At 48.6% G+C, this 27,519-nt stretch overlaps 9 protein-coding genes across 9 annotated transcripts; 4 read left to right on the top strand and 5 right to left on the bottom strand.

The window, feature by feature from the left end:
• Positions 1 to 1,739: 1,739 nt before the first annotated feature.
• BKA67DRAFT_506209 (cytochrome b5-like heme/steroid binding domain-containing protein) lies at positions 1,740 to 2,129 on the top strand (the record flags this gene model as incomplete). Its single annotated transcript, XM_046097130.1, has 1 exon — positions 1,740 to 2,129. A coding segment is annotated over one exon (390 nt), but the record flags the coding sequence as incomplete, so codon positions are not given.
• An 871-nt stretch (positions 2,130 to 3,000) lies between these two features.
• On the bottom strand, positions 3,001 to 5,500 carry BKA67DRAFT_514317 (uncharacterized protein; the record flags this gene model as incomplete). The annotated part of the gene is made up of 5 exons (XM_046097638.1): positions 3,001 to 3,272; positions 3,354 to 4,109; positions 4,221 to 5,238; positions 5,296 to 5,387; positions 5,440 to 5,500. Coding segments are annotated over 5 exons (2,199 nt in total), but the record flags the coding sequence as incomplete, so codon positions are not given.
• A 667-nt stretch (positions 5,501 to 6,167) lies between these two features.
• On the top strand, positions 6,168 to 7,002 carry BKA67DRAFT_554203 (uncharacterized protein). Its single transcript, XM_046101973.1, has one exon. The coding sequence runs from the start codon at positions 6,388 to 6,390 to the stop codon at positions 6,592 to 6,594; it is 207 nt and encodes a 68-aa protein (XP_045961316.1). The 5' UTR covers positions 6,168 to 6,387; the 3' UTR covers positions 6,595 to 7,002.
• A 1,171-nt stretch (positions 7,003 to 8,173) lies between these two features.
• BKA67DRAFT_672894 (ankyrin repeat-containing domain protein) lies at positions 8,174 to 8,875 on the top strand (the record flags this gene model as incomplete). Its single annotated transcript, XM_046108720.1, has 1 exon — positions 8,174 to 8,875. A coding segment is annotated over one exon (702 nt), but the record flags the coding sequence as incomplete, so codon positions are not given.
• Positions 8,876 to 10,189: 1,314 nt separating this feature from the next.
• BKA67DRAFT_643135 (uncharacterized protein) lies at positions 10,190 to 11,327 on the bottom strand. Its single transcript, XM_046105818.1, has 2 exons — positions 11,133 to 11,327; positions 10,190 to 11,028 (listed from the first exon to the last, which is right to left on the bottom strand). The coding sequence occupies exon 2, from the start codon at positions 10,987 to 10,989 to the stop codon at positions 10,471 to 10,473; it is 519 nt and encodes a 172-aa protein (XP_045961314.1). The 5' UTR covers positions 10,990 to 11,028; positions 11,133 to 11,327; the 3' UTR covers positions 10,190 to 10,470.
• An 829-nt stretch (positions 11,328 to 12,156) lies between these two features.
• Positions 12,157 to 13,177, bottom strand: BKA67DRAFT_532310 (enoyl-CoA hydratase/isomerase; the record flags this gene model as incomplete). Its single annotated transcript, XM_046099509.1, has 5 exons — positions 12,157 to 12,275; positions 12,343 to 12,637; positions 12,710 to 12,739; positions 12,798 to 12,928; positions 12,982 to 13,177. The coding sequence occupies 5 exons, from the start codon at positions 13,175 to 13,177 to the stop codon at positions 12,157 to 12,159; spliced, it is 771 nt and encodes a 256-aa protein (XP_045961313.1).
• A 2,258-nt stretch (positions 13,178 to 15,435) lies between these two features.
• BKA67DRAFT_511887 (AMP-binding enzyme) lies at positions 15,436 to 18,456 on the top strand (the record flags this gene model as incomplete). Its single annotated transcript, XM_046097433.1, has 1 exon — positions 15,436 to 18,456. One exon carries the CDS (start codon positions 15,436 to 15,438, stop codon positions 18,454 to 18,456), a length of 3,021 nt encoding a protein of 1,006 aa, XP_045961312.1.
• Positions 18,457 to 22,388: 3,932 nt separating this feature from the next.
• BKA67DRAFT_554170 (uncharacterized protein) lies at positions 22,389 to 23,108 on the bottom strand. The gene has a single exon (XM_046101971.1). It carries the CDS (start codon positions 23,074 to 23,076, stop codon positions 22,789 to 22,791), a length of 288 nt encoding a protein of 95 aa, XP_045961311.1. The 5' UTR covers positions 23,077 to 23,108; the 3' UTR covers positions 22,389 to 22,788.
• Positions 23,109 to 24,854: 1,746 nt separating this feature from the next.
• Positions 24,855 to 26,666, bottom strand: BKA67DRAFT_619260 (major facilitator superfamily domain-containing protein; the record flags this gene model as incomplete). The annotated part of the gene is made up of 3 exons (XM_046105458.1): positions 26,437 to 26,666; positions 26,106 to 26,379; positions 24,855 to 26,049 (listed from the first exon to the last, which is right to left on the bottom strand). The coding sequence occupies exons 1-3, from the start codon at positions 26,579 to 26,581 to the stop codon at positions 24,855 to 24,857; spliced, it is 1,614 nt and encodes a 537-aa protein (XP_045961310.1). The 5' UTR covers positions 26,582 to 26,666.
• Positions 26,667 to 27,519: the final 853 nt, after the last annotated feature.

Here is a 27,519-nt window from a genome sequence, read left to right as displayed (position 1 = left end):
GCCAATACCTGTACCTGTACCCTTGCCGTTGCCAGTCCCAGCACCAGTACCCAAGCAAAAAGTCGCGCCTCTCCAACTGTGACTGGCTGGATGGTCACTATGGTGAGCTCGGGGAGGTGCATGTGCTGCAGAACCGACTGAAAGTATGTAAGGTTAGAATGTTTCACGTAGGTACAGGTATAAATAAGCACAGGCGTAGATATAGGCGTAGGTATGGATGTACTGGCCCTGCAATGCTCTAATCTAACCTACCGCAATGTCGTTTCCGGGCGGGAGTACGGATCACAGCTTGCACAGGAGACATGGACCCCCGTTTTCTTTTCTCCCTAGCCGGATAGTCCCTCGTTAATGGAAATGACGGCTACTTCCTAACCTTAGACTGCCCAGTGGGTTGACATGGCCCGATCACAGATTGAAGGATTCGCCTTGAAATTCGGAATATGATGTAAAAAAGGCCCAATTCTGTGGTGAAGGATCCCATCCAATTAGTCACGGGCATGGCTCAATTCACGCGTCGGGAGACAATGTCTCTCAAGGGGAGTAAACAAAATCCCAATTCGTCCTCCTCTCTGTTTTATTATGTTTCGTTTGTTCCGACATGAGATTGTTTATTCATGCGCTCAGCGCTTTTGCTTAACTCGTGTCAGCTCGGGACCTAAGCACAAATTTCCCCGCAGTACAGTACGTAACTTACATAACAAGCGCCATCATAATAACAACGGTGGCTTGCCCTGCATCCCAGCTGCGATCCTGATAGCGCGTCATAATCGACCGGCTCTTAACCTTGATGCTCTAACCTTAGTTACCTGCAATATAGGGTCACTGACAGCGAACCATGTTCGTCCCGGTGTGCCCATGGAAAACAACTGACGTCGATCCTCCCGATCCTCCCTGGAAGAGCCAGAATGCGAAGCTTCATGGATTGGCTGGCACTCGAGGCAGTTTCGCTGCAATTCCAGCTGAACTCCGGCTCTACAATCTTTAGGTGAGCCGCTATCCAATACTAATGTTAGTATTGGCCACCAGCCCGTTATGGAGCACTTTAAGGCGGTGGGGGGTTTGCATATCGCTGCATATCACACCAAAATTAGCATATCATTCGCAGGACAAACTCCACCATCCCCCTTCATCTGTATCAACGAGTACTCTGTATATGCACACGAGCACGAGCAGCTACCGCCCCTCGTTCACCTCAACCAACCTTGGGCCATCAACTGGGAATGGCATTATTGGCCCTGTCGCTTGTCATCGCCTCAATAATTTGCTGGCTAGTATTCCGCCCACCGCCCCTTATGCAGACACTCTTCGCATTATGGCGAGGCAAACCTCAAATCGAGCAACCTTCCAACGCCACACCCCATGAGCACCAACGTAACCACGATGGAGCGCCTTCGCAGCCGACAGTCGACCGCGCCGTCATGCCGCCTCCTCTGCCTCCAACCGTAACCCAGCCAGAAGAGACACCCTCACCACAAACTACCCCCAAAGCCGGGGCTGCTCCAACCTCTACCGCGGTGCCCTCACTGTCGCTCTCCTCGTCTCCCCCAGCCTCCGCAGCCGCTGTTGCGCGCGCAGGTGGCACCGCGCCCGCACCCACACTACCAAAGCTCTCCGGCCCCCCCGTCGCGACACCCTCGGCCCTGATGCCCCCTCCGCCGCGCCCACCGGCGCTGAACAGCGTCAACAACTCGCGCAACAACTATCCCAACGGCCTGGCGTCCGCCGCCCGACAGCCCGGCAGCTCGACCCTGGCGCCGCCGCCTACGCACTCCAGCAAGCCCTCAAAGCCGTCGCGGAAGGTCATCCTCGAGCCGGGCCACTCGCCGCTCGACTGGGCGCGGATAGCCAACTCGCCCACCTCGGACCTGCGCAACCTGCCGCCGGGCACGCCGTATCTCAAGGTGACGCCCTCCATGCTGAAGAAGATGACCGGTCGCAAGGGCAAGGACGCCTGGACGGCCTTGGGGGGGAGGGTGTACAACATGACGGCCTACCTGCCATTCCACCCTGGCGGCGAGCCCGAGCTGATGAGGTGCGCCGGTCGGGACGGCACCAAGCTGTTCGGCGAGATCCACCCGTGGGTCAACTACGAGGGCATGCTGGCCAGCAGCTTGATCGGCATGCTCGTGGAGGAGGGCGAAGAGTCAGGGAACGGAAAGATGGACGAGATGGACTGACGGAACCCCCACGCTCTGATCCCGCCTGGCTTTATCGACGACGGGACGAACGTGGTCGTGAGGACCATGGGCTGGGCCATGGAAGCCCGAAGCAACCAGAGGCAGATGTGTACCGCTCGACTAGCCCCTTGCCGAATCGTTGCTATCTCGGTGTCGTCAACCGCGATTGCGACCTCCGATTCGGCAACTGTTTCCCATCTTCCACCATACCATGTGGGATTGCCTACTGAAGCAGCACACTCGTTACCCCTGGTGCTAGTTGTATGCTTCGCGGAAACCAAGGGTTGCTCAACAACGGTTGACGTGAGAGGAACATCTTTTTGGAGACAAAACGACGGACAGCGGAATGCATTTCGCTCACACCAGTACAGCCAAATCAGTCACTGGTAAGACGCTCTGGGCAGACCATTTTGGCCAGATCTCGAGGTTCCTAGCCTTTGAACAACCACTTACCTAGCCTCATGTTTGAACAACTCTTAATCACAGGTTCAACTAGAGCATGGGTCTAGATTTCAGGTTATTTACAAATACTTTTTTGCGTGCGACGGATATATGGTCGATCAAGTGTCACGAGTCGACAGCTACAATACCGCAGTCGACGTTTCAAGGACAATATAGAAACTAGCTATATAGAGAGATACCCCGATCAGCAATACGAATGTCAAGAATGGAGGCTATCGTCTGGAACACGAATTCGTCGCCTGTAAACATGTTCACCTGATGCCCATGTCACAGACCCAAAATACCTAGCAGTGTCGCTCTAAAGACCATCATACTGCTAGTCATTCCACTGAAACCCGTGACGGCAACCGTCGGTCCGTTGTCAACGCCGCTTGAACTTAAACCTCAGCTCGTCATCGCTGTCATCGTCATCGTCGCTGGCGGGCACATGCAGTCTCCTCGACCTCTTGGCTGGCTGTTCTCTGGGAGGAGATGCAGCCGCTGGTCTCTTTGTCGTATTCCTCGATGCCTGCGACTTCTGTGTCGTGCGTTGTGTTTGTGCCGAGTCCTGCGATGTAGGCGCTCCTCTGGTGTTGCGGCTCCCGGTGGCAGAGAATCTCAAGTCCTTACCCTCGTCGTCGTCCCCGTCTCCGCCTGTGGCATGGTCATCAATGACGTCGCCCATAGTCGTGTCCTCCTCACCGTCATGATCAGCATTATTTCTCGCTTGCCTACTTGACGCAGCAGCGGTGTTTTGCCTCGATCTTTGGCTGGCTCTGTTTGCAGTAGCCTGGCTTTGAGGCTCGTGCTGGCTCTTCTTCTTTCGTCTCTGCGCAGACTCGTCTTCGAGCCAATAGTCATCGCCAAGGCCTTGCGTGGCGATTTTGACCTCCTCCAGAGCAACGATGATCCTTTGTGGCGCCCTGGCAGGTTCAACTGCGCCGCGTTGGCGGAACTTTTTGAAGTTTTTGCGTCCGTTCCACGCCGGATCCCATCGACCATCTGATATATCTTGCTCTCGTGTTCGTGTCGCGGAGAGATCCGTACGAAGCTGCATCGGCTCTTCGATTTGTAGTCGACGGATCTCAGCCAGATCGAGTCCTTCAGCGTCCGCCTCGAGCTGCTCCCGCTCTGCTTTGGCCAGAGCATCTGCTTCCTCGCGCTTTTGACGTGCGACTTCAATGACATCAACTTCTTTCTTGATTGTGGAGCTCTTTTTCGCAGCCTTCTTTCCTTTCTCTGCATCTACGTTCGTTTGCGACTCTGGTTCCGGTGTAGATTGTCGGGGAATGGGATCTTGTCCAGCTGCTATACGTCTGCGTTTTAGTTGCGCTGCAGTCGGAGCAAAGTCATCTTCAAAGCTCTGTGCTGCTCGCCTCTTTCGTTGTGACCGCTGAGCCTCTTGTATTGATGTGTCGGGCTCCTGGTAGATCGCATCCTGAGAGACGAAGAGACCCTCTTGCGGGGATTCGCCGGCGCTAGCTGGTTGAGCTGGGACTTCCGAAGTACTATCCTGAATGGCAGCATCTCCATCGCCATCGCCATCTGAGTCGCTATCGGCAACGAAACCTCTGAATCTCCTTTTTGTTGTTCGAGCAGGACGTCGAGGAGCGCTTGCTTGCGAACGGGTCGTCGGTGCTTGCCTGTGGTCCACCTCCATCCGCTGCCCAGAAGCAACAGACGGATTTTGGCTATGATGTGGCGTCTCGACTTCCAAATTTCTCCTTAGTCCGCTCGCATCACAGCTGAGAATGGCATCAAGAAAATCTTTTTGATCAATCATGCGATGATCCAGACGAAGCGAAACGGCCATGAAGAAGTCTTCCCACCACTTGTCGTTTGGTGGTACGTATCTCACCACTACAACACCTTTGCCTTCACTGCCATCCTCAAACTCGCCCAGACCTTTCTCCCCCGCGATAGATTTGACGTGACGGATGAAATCGTCGATCTGGGTTTCGTGCGCAGTCACTTGTTTGTACAGCGCCTTGCCTTTGCCGTCCGTGATTGGGCCAATCAGGCTTTCGTGCTGCTTTGGATCGTAAAAGATGAACGTGTATCCCTCAAACATATGGCGTCTTGTCGGGTTGGGTGCAAAAGCCTCGGCTGGTCTTGGTACGGGCTCATTGCCAGGCGGCGGCAAGAACTTGATGGCATCAGGCCAGTGGGCATCAAAATCACCTTCGAGGGTGCTCCTTGAAACGCCTCCGCCAAGGTCTTCTCCCCTCGCGGCAGCAACTATCGTGTTTATGAAGCCATCATCGACTATGTAGACACCGTTGACAAGGGCCTGGAGGCCTTTGGACGTGTTGCGTTTCTTGTTGACGACATGCGTGGTGGCGTGGGAGTCGTAATCGGCGAGGAACTTGATATCGAGCTGCTCGAGATTTTCCTGCAGTGTCGCCTGGGCGCCAGCTTCCAACTCTCTCCTTGTAAAGGAAAAGCTCAGGACAACGGGAACCCAGATTATCCTGAAGCCACCCATACTTCCCAGCCTGAGCTCGTTAGTCTCCTGGGTGACAACATGTCTCTCGCCTTTGATCTTGTGTCCGTTGATTGCTGTGCCGAGCTTCGACTTGAGATCCTCGACCGTGACCTTGGAACGACTCGAGAGGTTTTGCTGTGTAAGCTAGTCAGCAGGCGACTTTTGTGGGCGTAGTTGCACAGAGCAGCGTACCGAGTCGCCACGACGGACCGGATCTACCTCAATCGTGATGTGTTTGCGAGATACCGAGTTGGACTTCTCGCCGTGGATTGCCAGCATTCCAGCTGCGATTTGGTCAGCACGTGTGGGTAGTGGTGGACCGGAAGCAGAACCCACGTTCAGCGACAGTACGGCCAAAGAGGTAGCGCTTTCCGGGTCGAAGCCAGAGTCGCTTTCCTGTAACAAAGCAGTGTCAGTCAGACAAGAAGCGACACGTGGGACTCCTGAGCTCTGTACCCTCGAAGGCGTCGCTTTCATGTTCCAGCACCCACATGTCGGCAGGTTTGGGCGTGTCTCGAGCGACGCACGGTCATCCTACCTACACACGACTGGGGCCGCAAGTGTAGCTGCAACCTGGATTGTAATTGTGACGCTGGTTCAATAAGAAGCAGGGAGTAATTAGAGCTCGACTCAAGGTCAGACTGATGAGGTTCCCACACATAGAGTTGCAGCGACAGGTCCGACGTCAATTGACAGTTAGTGGGAGGGGAGGGAGACGTGTCGCTCATCTGGGGAAATTTAGGTAGCAGCGCGCTAAAACGCCAACTTGCAATGCGCTAAAACACCACTTCACGTGAGCTGAAAGCAAACGCGACAGCCCATGCCAGGGAAGTGTTATGTATTGTTATCTGGCTAGTCTAGGTTAGTTACAGTAACTTATACTGTAGTCTGAGGTCAACTACTGTACATGTGTGAAAGCGGAGGTTAGTCTAGACTGAAATTAATCACGGGGCCCGTGGAACGCTAACCCTGATCTATGATCTTGGGCTGTTAGACACAAATACGGAAAGTATAGTAACCTAACCTTAGAAGAATCCTCGGAAGGATTTATAAACACCGTTTGAATTGTGATGGTTTCTGCTCTTATTAGTCTAGTCTAGACGCCACTTCTTGCCAAACAACACAGACTGATGACCTTATGATTTCGTCGTCAATCACAGATATGCAAGTCTTCACCGAATCTGTGAGGCTTAAAGGCCCCCGCCCCCGATGAGTATGCCTTGCACTACAAGTGGGTAGTTCCTCGTAATTGCGCCATAGACTTCTGGTCATTCATCTTTCAGCATGCAGCCGACTTGGAGGTCAACACAAAGGCGCAGGCTCAGGTTTGAGGCTGAGGGCAAGCTAAGGGCTCCCAACGTGAGGATCGGGCTTATGGTCGGTATCGGCGGTGGTGCACCAAGTCTGAAACACGATATTCGGTTAGGTGACATCGTTGTCAGCTCTCCAGGCTATGGCACTGGAGGTGTACTACAATACGACTATGGCTAAACGGTACAAGACGCGAAGTTCGTCATGACTGGACACTTGAATCAGCCGCCGCAGTTTATGCTGGCAGCGATGTCTGTGCTAAAGGCTCAATATGAGAGTGAAGGCTATGATATGAACACAAAGATTAACCGCGTTCTCGAAAAGAAGTCGCGGTTACGAGTCAAATACCGGAGGCCAGACTCTAGCTCGGACCGCCTATATATACCCTCCTTCTAACATACTAGGAACGATGATGCTGATTATACGACTACACGTTACCGATTCGAAGTTGACTAGCCGAGCTAAGCGAACCGAAGAACAAGATGATCCGATAATTCATTTCGGCCTTATAGCGTCCGCTAATCAACTAATAAAGGATGTAACTATACGAGATAGGCTCTCGGCAGAAAAGGATGTACTAGGTTTCGAAATGGAGGCTGCCAGACTAATGAACTACTTCCCTTGTCCTGTGATTCGCAGCATTTGCGACTACTCGGACATATATAAGAACGTAAAGTGGCAAGGATATTAAACTAGGGATACTGTCTTGTCCCTTGGCTATGGGCCTTACGATGAGCTCGCAGGCTCTTTCGTGGACTAATCAATAGATAAAGAGTGAAAAGGATGAGTTCGACAACCAAAATATTATTAATTAGCGATAACGAGCTTGGCTCGTTATCGCTAAATACATCGCTGCAAAACTAACGGCTAACTATACTAAAAGTGTAAAAGTATGGGAAAGAAAACTATCTGAAAGGCCTATCTCTCAGGCCTTATATTTATCAAGCCAAATATAACTCCGACAAGGGTCGATATAATCCACTTAGCCTTTCCGCTATGATAGTACAGCCAACACTCACGACTTCCATATATTATACAAAACAAATCTTATAGTTCTTAATATATTTAGATCGGCCCTTACGGTTAGATAAGGTAATTAATGTAATTGTTATCAATGTTAGAGAAGACGTAATAATTAGGTCTTAATTTAACATATAAGGCAAATTACTAGTTCCGTAAGAAGTCACTCGATACTATTCAAGTTTAGTTTTTCTCGTCTAGAAAAATGGCAAATATAACGAAGATAAAACGATTAAAGAGATTTAATAGCGCACTTTTTAGTAAAGGACTACCCCACTTCTAACCGTTTAAAGAAAGATGATGACCATTATTTGGAGCAGGAACTAGCTCGAGCTTCTATAACAAAAGTCTGCTTATCGTATATTCTTAAGCCCAAACCAGAAAAAGACACGAGCAAGCTTTTCCCATTCTCTCGCTATTCGGCACGGTATTAGATAGGTCATGCTGTTATCGGGTATTATAACCACTAGCAAGTGTTTGCGCCAGCAATACATTTATTGTCGAGTACTAATAAAATTAAGAGCTAGCGCCGACTATATGACCTAGACCGACCATGGCAAGATGAACCAGAAAACTTCCAACAAAGCAGCAATATACCGTCTAGCCTATACTGCGCATCACTTAGTAGGCTTTCATGTTATATTAAAGCAATGATAGATAGAGAGGCTAATGCCAATCCTCATAACGGTGATTATAGCATGGCGGTACAGGCTGCTTCGTGTACAGGACATAAAAAGTTATACAATTATTAATAAACGCCGAGGCTAATATCAATGCTCAAGGCGGCTACTATGGCATCGCGCTACAGGTTACTTTATCTAAAGGGAACATTAAAGTGGTTAAGCTGCTTCTCGAGCAGGGAGCCAACCTGGATATGGCGAATAATGATGGATGGACGCCGCTAAATAATGCTTCATACAATGGACACATCGAAGTGGTTAAGCTACTTCTCGCGAAAGGTTCCGACGTTATGGCACTTAATTCCACTGGTCGATCGGCTTTCCTCCACGCAATTAGTTCTGGAAATTTCGAACTTTTCACCATGTTTTTGGATTGTACCCCTTCACTCGTTACCTCTAAAGATCATTTTGGATCCACGGCCCTTTCCATAGCTTCAAGATATGGGCATAAGGATATGGTCAGGGTGCTTCTGCCTTTATCGAACACTGATTTGACATTGGCAGACGATTTCGGTCGTACCCCGTTCTGGTGGGCGCAAAGACAGAACCATATACATATTGTGGAGCAAATAATCGAATTTGCAGATAAGACAGGTTTACCTATCCTCGAACAACTCCAGGCTGCAGCGGGTCCTGCACAATTTTCGTTGGACCGTCGTTTGTGCGACATATGTTGGACGATCGTGAGAGAAAAATCTACTTTAGTTTTAGGGTCTGCCTTGGTGGTGATTTTGATATTTGCATGCATTGTGAAGGTTTAGGCGCCCACTGCCTTGTCGAGTCTCATGTTTTAGAACCCGGAAGACCAAGAGATTGGTAGATAGCAATGATTAGGGAGACACAGGCGATGAGACGAACAGACAAGCTAACTTGAGCACGGTAAAAGATGAGCCGACTCTGACCACAAACAGGATAGGTGATATCTTGAGATGGTCTAGAATACAGGCCGTCAGAAGGCGGCCTGGTTTTTGATGGCAACATTCTAACGTTTCAATATCCTCCCAGTCAATTGCAACTGCCATGGCAGTGTCACCTACAACTTTTGACGTAAGGACTTGTCACCGCAGCTGAGGGGTAATCTACACGGCGCAAAGGTGGCCTTTGTGAACAAGAGACTAGATGGCGCTTCATTCGCTGTAGTTTTTGGACGTGAGCATGACTGGACCGCTCTACGAGTAATGAAATTGTCAGTCTTTGAGTTGGATAAGAATGTGTCTAGCAGTCATGCAACAGATGGCGGCGCTGGAATGGCTCATCTATAACAGCAACGGTGTGACTGAGCTGATGGTAACCAGAATGCCAGACATCAAGCTACGTCGCTGGATCAGTGCTCAGTGTTCACACTCGATGCAAGATGCCCGGCGTTCACACTTCGGATCTTCTCAAGTTTGGCTGTCACCTGCAAGAGATCAAGAATTTCGCTGTCAGAAGTACGGTACAAGGATCAGAATTGATTGAGAGCATATTTGGATTGCACATATTGAACCCGCCAGACCACTGGCTCCTACTCCCCACGGACCGACTGATGCTATGGTATATGATTTACGAGCTTACTTCTCTGACGCTTTCGTCCAGCACTGAACATGTTACCTCCGGTTTACCCTTAGTCTCTACATTTCAATACCCCAACTCCACTTGCACCGTCTCGAAAGATTGACATAACAGTAGTGCTACGGACGAGGTTGAGATGTCAGCGGAGGGCTTTATCTTTGAAGGTATACAAAAAACGCTGGAGAATCCGCAACTGCTACTAATGGGAGTCCCATTATCCATCAAGCCTTCAGCGAAATCTGGATCGGTTGGGACTGAGTAATTTGGACCTCGTTATAGCCGGAATACTAACTTTCATGGTGTCCATGTTTCAATTTTTTCCATCGGAATTCCTTGTTAGAGGGCCTATCGTGGGAACCCACTGAAGCGGGAATAGGATGTCGAGAGTGACGCCTACGGCAGCATGGGTCCCTTTTGTTCGTCACAACGTATACAACGGAAAGACTCAAAAGTTAAGCCGATGTAAGATTATCACATACATAGAGTGGTCACAAGTGTCACTAAGAAGCATGAAGAAATTGTATAAATGTAAAATGATAAATTGACTGTATCGTCTAACGAATTTATAATCATATCATAAATCAGAATGTCTAAGTACTCAACGCAAGGCCCATGTCATTCCCATGGTTAATCTCCCTTGCGTCGAAATTCTAGTTCCAAATGTTCGTTAGATCGGATGATGTATGGTAGATTTCGCATACAACGTTGTGACTAGTGGAAAAAACCATCCACGATTCGTAAAAAGATAAAAAGAAAAAAAAAAAAACCTCGCACCCCCATTATTTCCATTCCCCAAAGTGGTGTCTTAGACATAGTAGTTCCTACTACTCCTCCTCGATGAACGTCTTGTATCTCTTGGATAATAGGCCTGTTGAGGTGCGACAGGTTCTTGGACGTAGACAGGGCGCACCTCTACACTGCGTCTTGGGCTGCGATCGTAGTGCGAGTGCCTGGACCTTGAGCGCCTGGATCTTGAGCGCCTACCCCTGCTGTGATGACGAGTACGGCTGGCTTCCTGGCGATAGTATGTTGGGGGCGGGCCGGATCTAGGAGGCTTCTCCTGCTCGCCGAAGCTCTGTCCCCATTGATTGGTCTTTCCTAGGTTCAAGCACGACCGGATGATCCATATCAGCAACAGAAGACCCACGATGGAGCCGATGACGATACCGGCGATGGCGCCACCGGATAAGTTGTTGCTGTTGGCGCTGTCGGAGCCCGTTGTGACAACGGTGGTTGTGGCAGCTTGACGGGCGAAGACTTTTGTGGCGAACTGCGGGACAGACCGCGTGGGGAGAAATGCGCTCAGGTCTCGAACGGGCGCCATTGCTACGATGGTCGCGAGCTTGTGGCGAAAATGGACTGTCTATTATCGATGGCAATCAATTGATCAGTGTCGAGCAATGAACCACGCCGAACACACGATACAATGGAGACAAGAACCACAGGTTGGATAGGAATCTCAATCACCTTCCATAACCGGGTACATTTGAGTTTTCATACAATATATATATATAAATATATATACTCGTATCTCCATGACGACATATTGACTAAAGTATTAGCTGCATGCCGAACACACAAAGGGCCTACGAGGCTGGGGAATATCTACCGACAAAATATCACCAAAGATTGTCGAGATCCGAAGTCCGGCAAATTTCTAACCTTACAGTAGCAGTTTAGTGTGAAGCCGGGTGTGGTTACGGTGCCCTTGACCCCTGTCGCTGCTCCCTGAACTTCCCCTCAATAGGATCAGAATGATGTCACCCACCACCCAATTTCCCATCATTCCACCAGAAGTTGGCATGCAGGAGGCTGGCAGTGACTTTTGGTGCATCTCATGCAACGACCTACTTTGCTACTGTGATAACCTGGAGAATGTGCAAGGCTGTTCCTAACTGATAATTGGCACGAAAACCTGACTAGCAGCCGAGGCTTGCAGTCTTTTCCAACCTGCGCGGCGTATCACCACTGCTCATCACTTTCATCTTGCATCTTTCATCTTTCAGCAACCTAGGGCCAATGGAGCGGTTTCGGGCGAGTTCCGCTGAAAGAGGTCGCGTTGGTGGAGGTCTATATCCAGTCTCAGTGTCACCGCAGGCTCAGGACGCTCTGCTCTAGTCTAAAGGCAACCAGAGAGTACCTCCAGTGACTCATATTCACGTCCAGTGCACATATACCCACCTGTTTATTTGCGACGATGATTAATTCTTTCCAAATGTACGCTAAGATCAGTTCGGTATGAGCATCTGAGCTTCCTTTGTTGGCACAACCTCAGAAGGCTAAAATGCCCAGTTGTCTTGCAAAGAAGACGTAGCTCACAAGGTGCGTGTGACATATGCAGGTACGCAGAACTTCAAGGATCTGTCGCCAAATCTGTCTGCCGAGATGCCAATCTGCCAATGAGCTCGTTCAATTTGCACAGATACGAAGCCATCATCAATCGAGACAAGCCGATATGGCAGCTAGTCTTTTGAGTACACAACGGGCATCATCACCACTTTGGCGGCCGCTTTTCCAAAAAAGCGCTTATTCCTTCCGTCTTGTGCGAAGAACTGAACGCCGAATAATACAAGCTGCGCTCGAACTCGTCGTCGCGACCTTTCTTGTCGCCTGAAATGGAAAAGTCCTCGATCAGTATACTGTGTCAAATAGTCGAAGAAGAGAGGTTGGAACGTACAACGGCAAATAGCTTCCTTGGCTAGCGACAGCGCTCCAGGACTGAGCTGCGCCAGTTGGGTTGCGACTTGCAAAGCATTCTCCAACACCGACCCGGGCTCATATACATGGGAGACTAGCCCATAAGCTTCTGCCTCCTTCGCATTTATAGTTGATCCAAAGAGGATCATCTGCATAGCCTTATACTTGCCCAACGCATTCGTCAGTCGCTGAGTTCCTCCAGCGCCGGGAATTAGTCCAATCTTCACTTCTGGCAAACCAAAGTATGCCTTTTCTGATGCTAAGATGAGGTCGCACTTCGTAACAGATTAGTATACTATAGTACAAGCTGAAAGACAAAACTTGATAGGGGTTGGGCGCCGTCATACCATGAGCGCCACTTCGAATCCGCCGCCAAGCTGTCCGACGTCAGCAATCATTCCATGCATTTATCGGGCTTTCTTTGGTTTATCGTACAGCCATGCCTTCTACCGCAGCGATCAATGGCTTACGGGTTGCATCCATACCTCTACAGAGGTCTTCAAGGTAACGACCTCTCTGTGCGGCTTCTGTGCTAAGCTCTGCAATTTCCTTGATGTCGGCACCGGCTGTCTTGTTTCAGTCCTTTCGTTGCCGTTTGCCGCAAAGGCGTCTCACTGACCTGAAAAGCAGGATGCGTTTCCCGTAATCACAATCGCTTTGATGTCAATTTCATCTCTTGCTGCGGCAAGCTTTCCTAAGAAGTCATCGATGAGCGCTTGCGATAAAGCGTTTCTCTTATTTGGCCGGTCGAATGCAATGACCCTCACACTCGCCACAGGCGTGCTGGAGGTTACAAGTTCATTGGAATTTGTCATGTCTCTCACTCGTCTGCTGGTATCTTTGGTGGCAAGAGCTATTGTGTTGCAATTGATCGACGATTGAAAGGAAAGGCGTCATATTGCAAATAATTTGTTTGAGACCAGACACTCTTTATCAACTCCAAGGTCAGCTTCTGGTATACGACTTTCCTAATCTATAAGAAGGGTGCCACGTATCATTACGTCCGTGGATCACAGAAGCATCCTACCAAGAGGTTGAAGCAACCTTGTTTGACGGCATTCGCCGATCGATCTCAACCAAACAACTTCCACAGCCGCGATGGCAAGCCAGTATTTGGAAATGTGTGCTTCACATGTCAAAGATCAATCACACCAAAGCGGAAGGCCAATCAGACATGCGTTTTTTGGTCCTGAGGTTCATAATTTCGCCATATTTCGCAACAATCCTGACTCGCATTCCTACAACCTTTTGGTTCGTTGTCTTTAACATCAAGGTTGTGACTGCATGCGCGGTTGCAGCGTCCAGGATGCTCTGGCCATTCACCAAAGAAGCAGCGGCAAGTGCCTGTGGGAATGCTTTTGCATCACCTAGGCCGCGTTAGGCCAACCAGCCGAGTACCCGCAGCATCGATGGCCAATTGAGTTTAGATCAACGCAGGCACGTTGCAGCGCCATGTGTAACAACGTCCGCCTCCGAACGCTACAGTTTGTATGTAGACGCTCGGCCGATATCAGCGCCAACGGTGCGTCTAGACATCCTCGTTACCCCATAGTGGAGATAACTTCACTTGACTGGGGGAGTCGGTGCGCTTGCCGAGCCGCCATCGTAACTGGACCCCGAAAACAAAAGCAAGGCAGAATGGTCCATAGACTGATTGCGAAGGATGTCTATGCAGCATAAGCTGACCACGTGTGCTGACATTGTTATGCATCATATATCCTTTTAGGTGAGCTCTTACTAAAAAGGTTAGCTTTTATGGAGAGTTACCGAACACTTACGTGTAGACTTACGTGTAGAAAGCCATTGCTCTGGTTATATCCATGCCTCCCTTATGACCCTTGATCGCCCTGCCATTACTAGGCCGGACTCGATGCCGACTTGGCACAAACCCTAAACTTAATGCCTCGTACCGGTTGGCTTAAGTTCCTTTGGTTCCATTGGAGGACAAACGCCAGGAGCCGTGCTGCCTGAGCCTGAGTCTTGTACCTTGAACGCAGTCATTTCCAGGATCAGTCATTAGTGTAATCTAATATTGCGGACCGGTGTCTCTGTATCCCCGAGCAACAGATATGGCCAAGACGGCTCTTGCATATTCCAAACACTGACTTCTAGACAATAGCTAATACTGAATGGATGTCCTGTAGTATTGCTCTCCCCGAACTAGAAGTTGCCGAGCATCAGCCATAAGTGAAGGCCCAACCCTACACAGACTTCAGGAATTGCAAACGGATCCGCGGATCCTTGCATCGAGAAGTACCCGAAACAGAGCAGAGAGCTGGGTATTAGCTCGTCATATTAGTGATGTCTCGAGAATTTGCTGGAAGATGGCAAGAACACTGGTACAGCCCTTCGGCTTTCAATGTCACCTCACAACGCCCCCCATCTGGTCTTGTCGAATTGGTACTCCGTTTGGAGGCCTGCCCACTCCCAAGACTCCTCACATTTGTGACTTTGAGGGAATTATCCCACCAAAGACTTTCAGCGTCAAACCTGTTGGTTTGCTAACAAGTGTCATCGCAGGTATACATCCATGCTTGACAAGGTTGCAAACATCTGCCAAGGTTGTGGTGAAAAGACCAGATATGTCTCATCGTCGAACATCTTCCAGGAAGGGCAAGTGTGAACTGCCGGATCTTCGATGCCGTGAAGCATTTTGGGTTGAATGCATTCAAGTGGCAACATTCCTTGCTACCATTGACCGGTGTCCAATGTCTGTGATCATGAATCCCATAGGCTCCCGGTGGCAGCATCGCCTTGCGTGCAAGGTGACGCTCGGCACGAGCCTGAGCACGGCATTCCACTTTCTTTTCCAGCTTCCTAAAGATGATGGTGTAAAGAAAGGGAAGAATGGAGTACAGCGGTAGCCAGGGAAGAAAGACATATATAAGGTGCAGGAGTCTCGCCCACATGGCAAGTGTCAAGTATTTGGAATCTCACTCTCACCAGTGCCGCACCCGCACCTGCACTTCCCTTTCATCCTATAAGACAAGCATATTCCAGCTTCGCTTATTTGCCGAACTCAAGTGCAACTAGTATGGCAACACCATCGAACCAAGCGCTTCCGGCTCGCGGAATGTCAGCCGGTCGCTTTCCGGTCAATCTTTTAGATCCCCTATGCTTCAGTTTTGGTCCACGTCAAGCTAGGCCTTTTCGTACTGTCACGGCCGCGTTCTTCCACTATGCCAAGGCACAGCCTGACGCCATCGCAGCGCGAGACTTTTCGCAGCCTTCAGTCCGGACTATTACTTATGGCGAGCTAGCGTCCCGAAGCCGGCGGCTCGCTACCCACCTCCGTACGCTAGGCGTTGAGCCTGGAGATCGTGTACCACTGGTCGTCAAGCGAGGCATTGAAATGTTGGTCGGTATCATAGCCATCCTCTCATGTGGTGCACAATATGTGCCTCTTGATGGCGGTGTGGTTCCCGATACTACCCTGCGTGTTGTCTTAGAACAAAGTGGGGGAGGCGTCGCTGTCTGTCTTGCCTCCACCGAGTATCGACTTTCCACCATCGATGAAAAAGGCTGTCGGTCTGTGATTATTGACGAAGAGATCGAGGAGCTCAAGTCGTGGGAGGGAAATTACCCAATTGAAGAGAGCTTCGTTGACCTTGCCAGAGAAGATCTTGGATGCTATGTCATTTACACCTCTGGCACAACTGGAGCACCGAAGGGAGTCGACGTAACACACGAAAATGTGACGAATTTGATTGGCTTGTCTCCTGGCAACCTTGGTATCAAGCCCGGGGTGCGAGTAGGTTCAGTTCTCAACATTAGTTTTGATATGGGTGCATGGGAAATTCTTGGGAGCCTCTGCAATGGAGGCACCCTCATTTTGAGAGGTTCAGATTGGGCGCAAGCTCTTCGTGAGATAGAGGTTCTCATTTGCACGCCGAGTATTTTGGCCAAGTACAGCCCGGATGTATATCCCAACATCAAGATGGTCGCGACTGCTGGAGAACCTAGTGGGCAAAGGATAGCTGATTTATGGGCTTCTCATGGTACATACTACAACTGTTGTGGTCCTACAGAAACCACCATTGTAAACACCATGCATAAACACATTCCAGGTGGCCCCCTGACCATCGGCGCGCCAACTCCGAACAATTCAGTCTATGTGCTGGATGAAGATCTACAGCCTGTACCAGTTGGACAGCCTGGTCTTATGTGGGGAGGTGGCCTTGGTATCACAAGGGGCTATATTAACTTACCGGATACTACAGCTGTCAAATACAGACCAGACACGTTCGCAAATGATGGCAGCATGATGTACAATACGGGTGACATCGGCCAATGGAGGCCAGATGGCGTTTTGGATATCCTCGGTCGAGCTGACGATCAAGTCAAAGTCAAAGGATTTAGAGTGGAGCTTGACGGAGTGTCAGCATCTTTGAATAGATGTCCTGGAGTGATCCGAGCCACAGCTCTGCTTATTCAAGGAGAGATTCACGGATATCTGGAGCCAATGACCATAAATCTCGATGCTGTCAAGCAGCAATTGACGCTACAACAACCATACTACGCCGTTCCTAGCAAATTTCATCTGCTAGAAACTCTCCCCGAGACTAGCAATGGCAAACTCGATAAAAAGCTGCTTCGCGCAATGGCTGGGTCCGCAAAGGACGACAAGTTGTTGGCATCCAGTGCTTCTGGCAGTAACATATCAACCTCTGGATCAGAGACGTCTGGCAGTCTAATGAAGGGTGCTGCTACCAACGGAATCACTGTTAGTGCCGCAAGTATCGACGAGAAGTCCGATTTGTCCGCAGATATACCCGACAAGAGTCTCAGAAAACCGTTCAGAGGCCTCATTTATCGTGTATTCATTGTTTACCGCTTCTTGTTCTCTTTGGTCGGCCTTGGGAATGTGGGTGCTCTGATTGCTATCCTGTTCAAAGGAGTTGACCGGCAATGGCTCGGCACAATGACAGCCATCAACCTTGTTCTGGCTGTACTGATTCGTCAAGACTTTGTCATAAACGCTCTATACACCATCTGCTGTTCTGTGCCTACATCTTGGCCGCTTTTGATACGCAAAAAGTGCGCCAAAATATATCACTTGGGTGGTGTCCATTCAAGCGCTGCCGTATGTGCGGCCATGTGGCTGCTCGCGTCGAACATCTCAAACATCACTTGCCAACTAGCCCCTGAGACATGTATCGCGGGGGAAGCATCCCAATCGTTAGCCACCGCCGTTGTCTCTTGGATTCTTACAGCGTTCTTTCTTCTCATGTTCGGATTCGCTTGGCCTCCATTTAGGAAGCGAAATCATGATTTATTCGAGAAAGTCCACCGCTTTGTTGGATGGACAATGCTTGGGCTCTTCTGGGTCCAAGCAGTGCTGTCGGTCAATGATAGTAAGCCGGCTCACCAATCCTTGGGTTCTGCCTGGTTACGCGCCCCAACACTCTGGCTGCTCGTTGTCGCGACGTGTAGTATTGCCTTGTCGTGGCTATATCTTCGCAGGGTTCGTGTTGATGCAGAGGTCTTGTCACCCCATGCTGTCCGCTTGCATTTCGATTACACCGTTCCTGTCAATGGAAGCTTCACACGTATCTCTAGGAAGCCTCTTTTTGAATGGCACTCCTTTGCCACCATTCCAGCTCCCCAAGCCGTGAATGGTCGGTCAAAAGGCTACTCTCTCGTGGTATCCAATGCAGGTGACTGGACGAAAGACATAATTAATAATCCGCCCACTCATTTGTGGGTACGAAGTGTACCGACTTGTGGCGTGATGCGCATTGCTACGCTATTCAACCGGGTTGTGGTCATAGCCACCGGGTCGGGTATTGGGCCCCAGTTAGGCCATCTCCAGAATCCTAGTTGCCCGACCAAATTGATCTGGTCAACCCCCAACCCGGAAAAGACGTTTGGGCGTCCCATGCTGGATGCTATCCGCGAAAAGATCCCAGATGCTGTGATTCATGACACGAAGCTACTCGGACGGCCGGACTTGGTTAAGATGGGTTACAGTCTCGCTAAGAGTTCCGGTGCCGAGGCCGTGATTATCATCGCCAATGAGAAGATCACCAAGAAAGTCGTGTACGGGCTCGAAACTCGTGGCATTCCGGCATATGGTGCTATCTGGGATAGCTGAGGGTATCAAAAATGCGGGATATTGGTTCTTACATTTTATATGTTTTTCGTATGTCCATTGTTTTCTCATCCTCGTATAGACATCACTTTCGCTATTTGGGCTATCCTTGTCGACTTAGCCACCTTTCTAGGTATCGAGGATTTAGATAAAGCAGGAAGACTATCGCTATGATCAGGAGGGGCTAGTATAGGTATGAAGGACAAAAAGGTTCTCCGTTTTTCGTCTTTTAGTATCATCTGAGATAAAATAGCACTCGTTATCTACAACCATCTACCACATATGTTCCACTGAAGTACTCATCCACCCTCCAATTGTTCAAATTATCAGTTCGTCCCAGCAGGCATAATACTGTTAGATTGACAACCTCAACCCCTTTGTGAGGTTGTTGTCACAACCACCGAAGCTTTCATATCTGCTGATCGAAGTCACAAGCGTCATATAGCAACATGTAAGACCTAATATCAACTTAGAGGGGCTATATCTTGAGTAACGAAGCGGCTTACCGCATCTCTTAGGTAGCTCCCTCTTACTTATATTGTTCGTCCCATAGCTGTAATCGAGGCACTTTACTTTGGTATTTCTTTAGTGCATGCTTATGAGACTGTGAGCTTTCGGATGAAGGTTGTTTCTCTAAGACTGAGGTCTTCTGATATTGAGGATTGATTCAGGCTTACGGGAAATAACATCTCATTAAAACAATCTTTTGCCACGAATTATACGCTATACTTGTTAATTATTTCTTCCTCTCATTTGCCTATAGCTTATTGACAAAGGTGTTGAACTTATTTTACAGCTGGGAAGAGAATTTAGTTGTATACTGCAGAATTATATCCAGTACACCGTTTTGTGATACTAATTTGCCACAACAATGGTGGATATTCTTTTGAGACCTGAAGTAGTGGCCATTTGATAATTGCTTTGAGGGGACCTTGCAATAACTCAGCTCTTCGAGAGCCGATGTGCTTTGCGTAAATAGTAGTCTCGAAAGACGTGGTGAAAATGGCTGTTAGTATCACTTTGGTAAGACACAGTTGGGTCGGTGGCTTTTAGCGTATGCCACTCCGTCGTGATATAGAAACGTATCGATGAAGTCGACTAAGCTGTGTGATTATACTCAAGCCTTAGATCTCCTGCGGTGTCGTGGCTTGGCCGATCGCTCTTTTGTTGCTGGTTATGATATGATGTTGCTCAGGCAACCAATCAGCCGAGAAAGAACAAACAGGTTTCCCGCAGTGACATTGCTTTCCACTGATATCAATGGCATCTTACCATGCCCGAAAGCTCCAGACCTTAGCTACATCCGGAAATCTTGTGGCATTGCAAATTGAAGACATGCGATAATACACACGACGCATAAAGCTATTAAACTTACAGCCATGTCTGTGACAGATCTTACTTTGGATCTGGGTCAAATCTCCTCGGTAGATGATGCAAACCAAACACAACAAGCGAATAATTTAATTCTGCCAGATCAGTCACCAGATCCTAATACGCAAAATACCATCTTGGAAGATTCACAAGAGGCCTGCGATGCTTGTAGTTGGACCCCATCGGTTAGTAAGCGATCGGGATATAGAAGCAGTTTCAGACTCTTCTATTATGTAGGTGATCGTGGAGCATGGAGCATCGGAAATTCACGCATTCCGAAGGAGAGAAACGATGCAGGGCCCGATTTTAACTTTATCAGCACTGGATGCTTGCGAACAAAAACTACTATTCCCTTGCCAAAGATAATCCACAAATGGCACGAGCCAGGGAAAGTGTTTGAACTTTCTGAGCTCATTCCAGGCGAGACGCTCGAATATTCTTGGCATAATAGCATAACATGAGCCTTACGCTCGTTTCCACTCCTTTTCTTCCTTGTGTTAAGCATGCACAATCATCACTATATTTAGCTTTATACGCTGAAGCATCATTCGCATTGTTCCGTGGTCTACTGTTTAATATGATCCTGTACATGACCAGAGGTGCTCTCATGACTGCCATAGTTTTTGAATTGTGATAACACTCATTCCTCTCCATAAAGAGTTCCTGCAGGATTATTCCAAACCAGACCATTATCATTGCAGTGCCCGTCACAATTAGACCAGGCAAGGTACATAAATCGAAAACAAACAATATCATTGTGATCACGCAATTTCTCTTCTAAGTCCAGAACTTGTGACGGGCCATTGACAGCGATCCCTGTGTGATCACTTATGAAACGAAATTTCATTTCGCCATATCCTAGGTTACAACGGAGCCACCTGGCGATCATACCCTCATGCAGACTCCAAGTAAACGACGAAGAATATGCCCATCCATCTTGAATGAGTCCTGTGAACACATCAACAATCCTTCTCTTAGTAGTTGTTGGGTCCGTTCCACCTCAAAACCCTTGAACTGTCTTAAGCCCTGAATGGAGTCTACGGGCGGAGCCTTCACTAATTCTTTACTTCGCATGTCCCCAGCCCCCAACGGGTTGATCAAATTTCGAATACTTATTATATATTTAGCAAGCTGTTTAAACTCATGGGACCACACCAGTCTGAGCAGCGTTGACACAATGCCAATCCCATCCAACAAGGCGCCGATTCTAGGATGGAACGGATTCATGTTCGGCCTTTGCCTTATCGTGGTTACCTTACGTATTTGCGTTCGACATTTCATGAAGAATGCATTTGGGATTGACGATGGCATCATGGTTTCGGCGGCAGTTCGTCCATCTAGTTATCTCGATACATCTTTCGTTTTGCACTAACCAGTATCATTGGCAACAGGCCATGGCCATAGGCACTACCATCTGTGTAGTGACGGAAACAGAGCACGGCGCAGGCACACACAGAAAAGACGTCACAGCCAATAACTATACTCAGTTTCGATTTTGGCAGTATATTCACGGCTCCATTGTTGTGACAGGTATCAGTTTGGTCAAATCCTCGGTGGGTTTTCATCTACTGCATTTCGTGCAGGGGAAAATGTATAAGCTTTCTATCTATATAATGCTTGGTGAGCTTCCACTTCAATCAGGATCGGTGTGCCACTCAGACACATATTTAGCTGACTTGAGCAAATGAATAGGCCTCCTAGCGGTGTTCACACTTGTTAGCGATCTCACGTTGCTGCTCCAATGCATTCCCGTTTCTGCTTCCTGGATCGATAAGGCTGCCCCAGGTGCAAAGTGTTTCTCAAATGCGACTTTTGCGAAGATTGGAAGGTTTAATGGAATCATCAACGTGATGACAGATGTCATTTTTGTTACTCTTCCCATTCCAGTTATTCTTGCTTTAAAGGTAAACAAAAGAACCAAGACGACACTAGTGCTAATTCTGAGCCTCGGTCTGTTGTGAGTGCCAAGATGGTTTAAGAATCATATCTGGTTTCATTGACCCTTTAAAGCGCCTGTGTTGCTTCCATTGTTCGGGTATATCTGATGTCTGTGGACTTTGCGGATCCGGATCCACTATGGCAAGTTGTTATTAAGAAGCGACGGCTTTCGAAGTTAATATTAACTCTAAAGCAGGCATTATGCTTTCTTTTTATGGAACTTGTACGTGTACTAAAGACCTCTTCTTCTCTTGAGTTCTGCTGATGATGTATCTTCATGCAGCGCCGAGCTGTACGTTGGGATTATCGCAGCATCCTCCGGCCGCTTTTCCCGAAAGCGCTCGGCGGAGAATCGAAACGCTTATACTATTACAATGGCCAACAAACTGCCGCGCGTCAACGAAGTCAGTACCGTCAACAGGAAGATATAGCTTTGAGCAGCATAGAGTAACACGCGATTTTTGAGGGATATCATGCCCGAATTGTCAATATGAATCAGAACGGTGTCAGTGAGAATGATAGCGAGGAGAGCGTCTTGTCGCCAAAAGATGGAAGTTTGAAACGTACAGAGGCGCCGATACTGAGAGATTGAAGGATGATCTATCATCTGCTCTATTTTTAATATTATCCAAGGTCGTCGTGAACCGAATAATGACTGGGCCTGTCCACGTCTGGCACAGAGCATCGCAATGGTACTTTGCGTGATTTGAAGGCCAGAAAGCTAAACTCATTCATATAGTAGCAAATAATTGTTCCAATGACAGAAAAATTTGCGCGGCTAGAACATAAACCTAGTATTATGTGGAAGAGGTTCAAAGACTACAGAGTATCAATCTAGAGACTTATAACTAGGTTTTGCACGATTTTAAAGATTCCTGATCTTCTAGCGTGCCGCTGAATTCTGTCCGCTTTCTCATGATTTTCTTTGCCGCGATCTTGAACAACTTCGTGGAGGTTTCCGTCTCTCATTTATTTTTCATGTCTAATCCCAAACCTCTGATCCTCACCATAGAATCTGATAAACAGCTAAGAGTGTTGCCATTTTCTAAGGAGTCTTATCAGCCTCAAATATCCAGTCTCCAGTGGCATTGCTTGGAGATCGAGAAGATGGGCCCCTGCATTTAGAAACTCGTCGCAAATGTCACCAAACACTTGGAACTCTTCAGCTTCTTCTGCAAGCCTCTCGGTATATTGCCACATGGACTCCGGAGTAACGTTGCGACCAAAGCGGTGGCTTCGGCTGTGTACAATGATGGTTTCGGAGAGCTTGAAAAATGTCTCAAGAGAGGAGGATTCTCCTGATTCATTACTCATGCTTACACCTGCACCTGCCGCTAGCAAAAATGTGATACAAGCAAGCAGTCTCTTTCCAAATAGCTGGATTTGATCCAACCAAGCCCAGTAACTACCGCGATGATGAGGCAAAAGATTATCCACGCAGAATTGGCACGGCTCAGTGTGGCTAGGGGAGCTAGTTGCAATCTCGGAGGCTCTTTCCGTGCCATTATTGGTCCCTCTTCTTGTATCGTACAAACGCCATATCCATGGTTTTGGATGATTGTAGTCTGATCCACCGCTGAGTGGATCCCAAACCATCTGGTCCAGGACAGTCTTCCATGGATCGAAGTCCTCGAGCATTTGTGGCCACCGCGGATCACCAAGCTCAAGCAGAGTTTTCATGGCTTCTACGTTGAGATGCTTGCATGCTGCGACGAAGCCAGGTTTTAGAAAGCTCATAGGCGGATCAGGTCCCCAGAACTTCAAAAGAACGTTTACAATCGTGGATGGAGAACCAAAAACACCGCAGTGAGCCACAAGAGCCTGGGACATGATATAGTAGGCCAGTGGGTCGGGAATATATGTGACCGCAAGATTGAGAATGGTTTCGATCATAGTTACACTCTGAGCTATCGCCGAAGTGTGTGAGAAACTTGGTGCGTCCACCTCATCACTGTTGATAAGGAATAGAACGCTTCTTGTAAGGCTATCAAGCATGGAGATATCCTTTTCCTCAGCGATAACCTCTAGCCATCCCGTTGATGCTTCGCGGTGGTTAACGGATGATATGAGGATTGTCTCTTCTGCGAAAAACTCGAAGCATGCTAGAGCTGACCATGTAACGCAGATAGAGATCAAATCTATCCAAAAGTGGCGTAGGTGATCTCTGATCAGCTTACAGTCTTCGAAGTCTATAAGAGCCATGAGTCGTCTTGCGAATGCTACATTGTCTTTCTCTATGGTGAAAGAAAGAACTCTTGGAATCATGGCGACCTTGCCTTCCATACCGTACTCGATAGAAGATTCATCGAACTCGAATTCGTCGTCGTCCTCTTCTTGTTCATCTTCATTGAGTGCATCGTGTTCCTCGTCATCATGGGAACTTGAGACACTACTATTCCCAGTATCTGAAGCAAAGTCATTGATATGCTCCTTCAGTGCTCTCTGCACATGGTCGCGAAGGAGCATGCTGTAGCCCATGCTATAAAGTGTTTTGTTTGTCATGCAGAGTTGCAGTCGTGTCCTGTCAGGCAGATGGCATGAAATAAGGTAGAGGATGTCGTATCCGAGCTTCAGGTCATTGGTGTTGGAGGTCGCCATCGTTGCAAACCAGGTGCGTGTAGCTAGTACAGCTGTAAAAAGTATCAAGCTGGTGACTATGATGTTCGGGGGTCTCAAAAAATAGTTATCATCAAGCAGTGCTCAATGATTTCACTGGCCCAAAGTCAAAATTTAATTTAACGATAGTTGAGTGGTGTGGTGTTGTGAATTGGAATATTTAAAATTGCTCCCACAATTGGAGCTGGAGCTTGGAAGCTTTCAGTACCTGGTGCGCCAGGCAACAAGGTTTAGACGAGGTAGCTCTTTAGACTTGATCAAACAACAATCACATCGAGAATATTCTGCAGTTGTGTTTATTCAGGTGGCGGCGTAAGCATCTCCCACGGAACAACATTCGTCCCATCACATATATAATCGTAATGGTGGACCATCCTATTCAATTTTGTTCCCCTATCATATAGAAGAACTGACGAAGATGATTGGCTCTTCGAGTATTCTTACCTGAAGCACGTGCAGTAACGAGGCCATTGTTCTCAAGAACCGCGCCTCAAACTATGCGGACTTCGGCTTCTGACTGTTTCATGCCTTGGAACGCCTAAAGACGCCTTCGTTGACGTCTGAGGAGCGAGAGGTCCTTCTTTCCCGTCGTCTCCAAAATCACTATCTGAGTCAGCGAGACTAGCCATCTCAAGCGTCTCTTCCTCATCTAGTTCCCTCCTTCCGCGTGAAGTATCGCTTCCCGCCTCGCCGGCATTGTTTTCATGCTGATACAACTTCATGTTAACAAACATAGCATACAGGCCAAGGTCATATGCCAGGCGGCAGCTACCAGCAACCACAAATGCAATCCAAAATTTGTTGTCCGCCGCCAGGACACCAGTGATCGTCGGCCCCGCCATGGCGGCAAGAGTTCGTAGCATACTGGTAATGCCCATGACTGCTGTTCTCTCCTCGGACTTGACCACTGCCGCGATGAACGCCGTACGTGGGGCTTGATCCATGTTGTTGAGGCCTGCCCTCACAAAGAGGAGGACTGCCGACAGCCAGAAGACTGGCGGAAATGGGAATAAAACAACGGCGGCGGAAGACGGTATATGCGTGAACACCATCGTGTTGATGAGACCAATCCGACGAGCCAGTGGTCCAGCGAACACCGAAGAGATGGCGCCCAGGAAATAAGCAATGGATTGAACATCACCGAGTGTGGCCTTGCTGGGGTGAAAGGTGACGTCCATATAGTAATTTGTCATCGAGTAGGGGACCATGCCGTCTGCTAGAGAGTCGACCGCAAGCAAGAACCAAAGCTTGTACATGACGGACCGAGTCGGCGCTGAGATCTGAGCCAGTCGGGAAGAGAGCCAATTAATAGATCGGATGAACCAGTTCCGCTGTGCTTGAACCGTTTCAGGCGCCGCTAATTGAGATTGCTGAGTTCCAACACTTTGACCCTCACTTTGCGGGACTTGAACGTAGTCCTTCTCGTCTTCAAGCTCACAAGCCTCGGTCATCAGCAGAGTCAATAGCGCATTGACGATACCCATAACTGCATACACCCAGAATATAGCATGGTATGCATCCACAGTTGTCCACCCATCCTTGACTTCAAGCGTTCGGATAATCCGACCAGAAGCCTCGCTACCCAGAGACGAGCCCACGGTCGATATAGTGACGTACCAAGCCAGCACATCAGACCTGGTCGAAGGGGTGGTGAGCTGAGACAGTATTGACCTGCATAGTGGTTCAGTCTCACACATATCCTTATCTTGCACCCCTTTATCACTTACTCTTCTATACTCCGGAACGGCCCGAAATCACCACCCGTCACGCTTATCACCCCCACGATAGCAGCCAAAAGGAGAACCCAGAAGTTCTCGAAAACGGCAAACATCACGCCACTAAACACCATCAAAAACGAACCAGCAAGCAAGACCCTACGCCGGCCAAGCTTGTCGGCAATGAGAGTAAGAAGTGTGCCTAGGAAAACATCGCCAAGCAATGTCAAAGTCATGAACAACCCGATTTGATGATCCGAAAATTCGAGGGCTGAGAAGAAGATGGCTGTGACTATTGTTAGTTTCATGTCGATGTCGGAAAAATAAGCACGGCGTATCTCACCAAGTATTAGTGAATTGGCACCGTATGCGATCATCCGCAATGATCGGGCTAGGATGATAAGCCAGGCATTTCGGCCAGTTTCGTATATCGATGCAACACCGAACTCATGGTAAAACCACTTGAGCGGCCCAACGATAGCTTCCATCCTTGGCTTGTACTGGAATTAATGCTGTACAACACCAAAAGAAAATTCACTCTCCAACCCGTCTGCAATGGTGCCTGTGGAAAAGTCTCAAAGGATGCGGGGCGTTCGGCTTCAGACGCCGCAGCCGGTGTCGGCACCGATGGCATAGGAAAAGAAGCGGTGGCAGCACTCGATACACTAGAGGTTAACTAGCTTGTGTAATCGGTACAGGTTCTCGTTCTCGTTTCGGTTGCCGTGTTGCTACATTAGCCAATCAACTGTTTAGTGTTATGCGGTGAAACGACACCCAGTGAAATTGAGCACGCGACACAAGCAGCAACAAAAGCCACCACGTGGATCTGGCACAACTCTACCGTACTGGACTATAAAAACATGGGCACGGTTTAATCCTTGCATTAGACAGAGAGTCATATACATAGTATCTCAAACTCTCAACAAGGCTATAATCGTCTTGTGTCAAATCCAGAGCTAAAATGTTTGAAGGGTCTCCGCCGATTGGTAAAACCCATTGGGTTACAGGTGTGGAAGGTTTGCTAAACAGAAAATATTATTCTCTTTTATCATGATTGTTGCATTGGCGCAGTGAGACCACGAAGATTCGTGAGCAATTTAGAGGCCAAGGCAGCATGTGTTCAATGAAAGAAATATATTCGTCTCCCAGCGACCGACCTGCACCTTCTCACGCCTCGCCTCTCAGAGAACAAAGTGAAGTCTCACAAGACTGGGTATCATATCCACAGTAGTCCTTCAATCCTCGTCATTGAGTGCACAGGTGAACCTCACTCGGTTGATGCGCGCTTTCTATGTAAACAAGAAGTAGTATGTGAATATGAGTGAAGAAAGTGGTATCAACAAGGGAATGAGCGAGTGACCAATCCTATTATGCGCCAGACAGTAAATCCCCCCCAAATGCGGCGCAACCACACTCCCTCACAGTA

This window comes from Truncatella angustata (genome assembly GCF_020726525.1).
Source record: "Truncatella angustata strain MPI-SDFR-AT-0073 chromosome Unknown BKA67scaffold_2, whole genome shotgun sequence".
NCBI classification, from domain to species: domain Eukaryota; kingdom Fungi; phylum Ascomycota; class Sordariomycetes; order Amphisphaeriales; family Sporocadaceae; genus Truncatella; species Truncatella angustata.
This window is presented reverse-complemented; position numbering and strand designations above follow the sequence as displayed.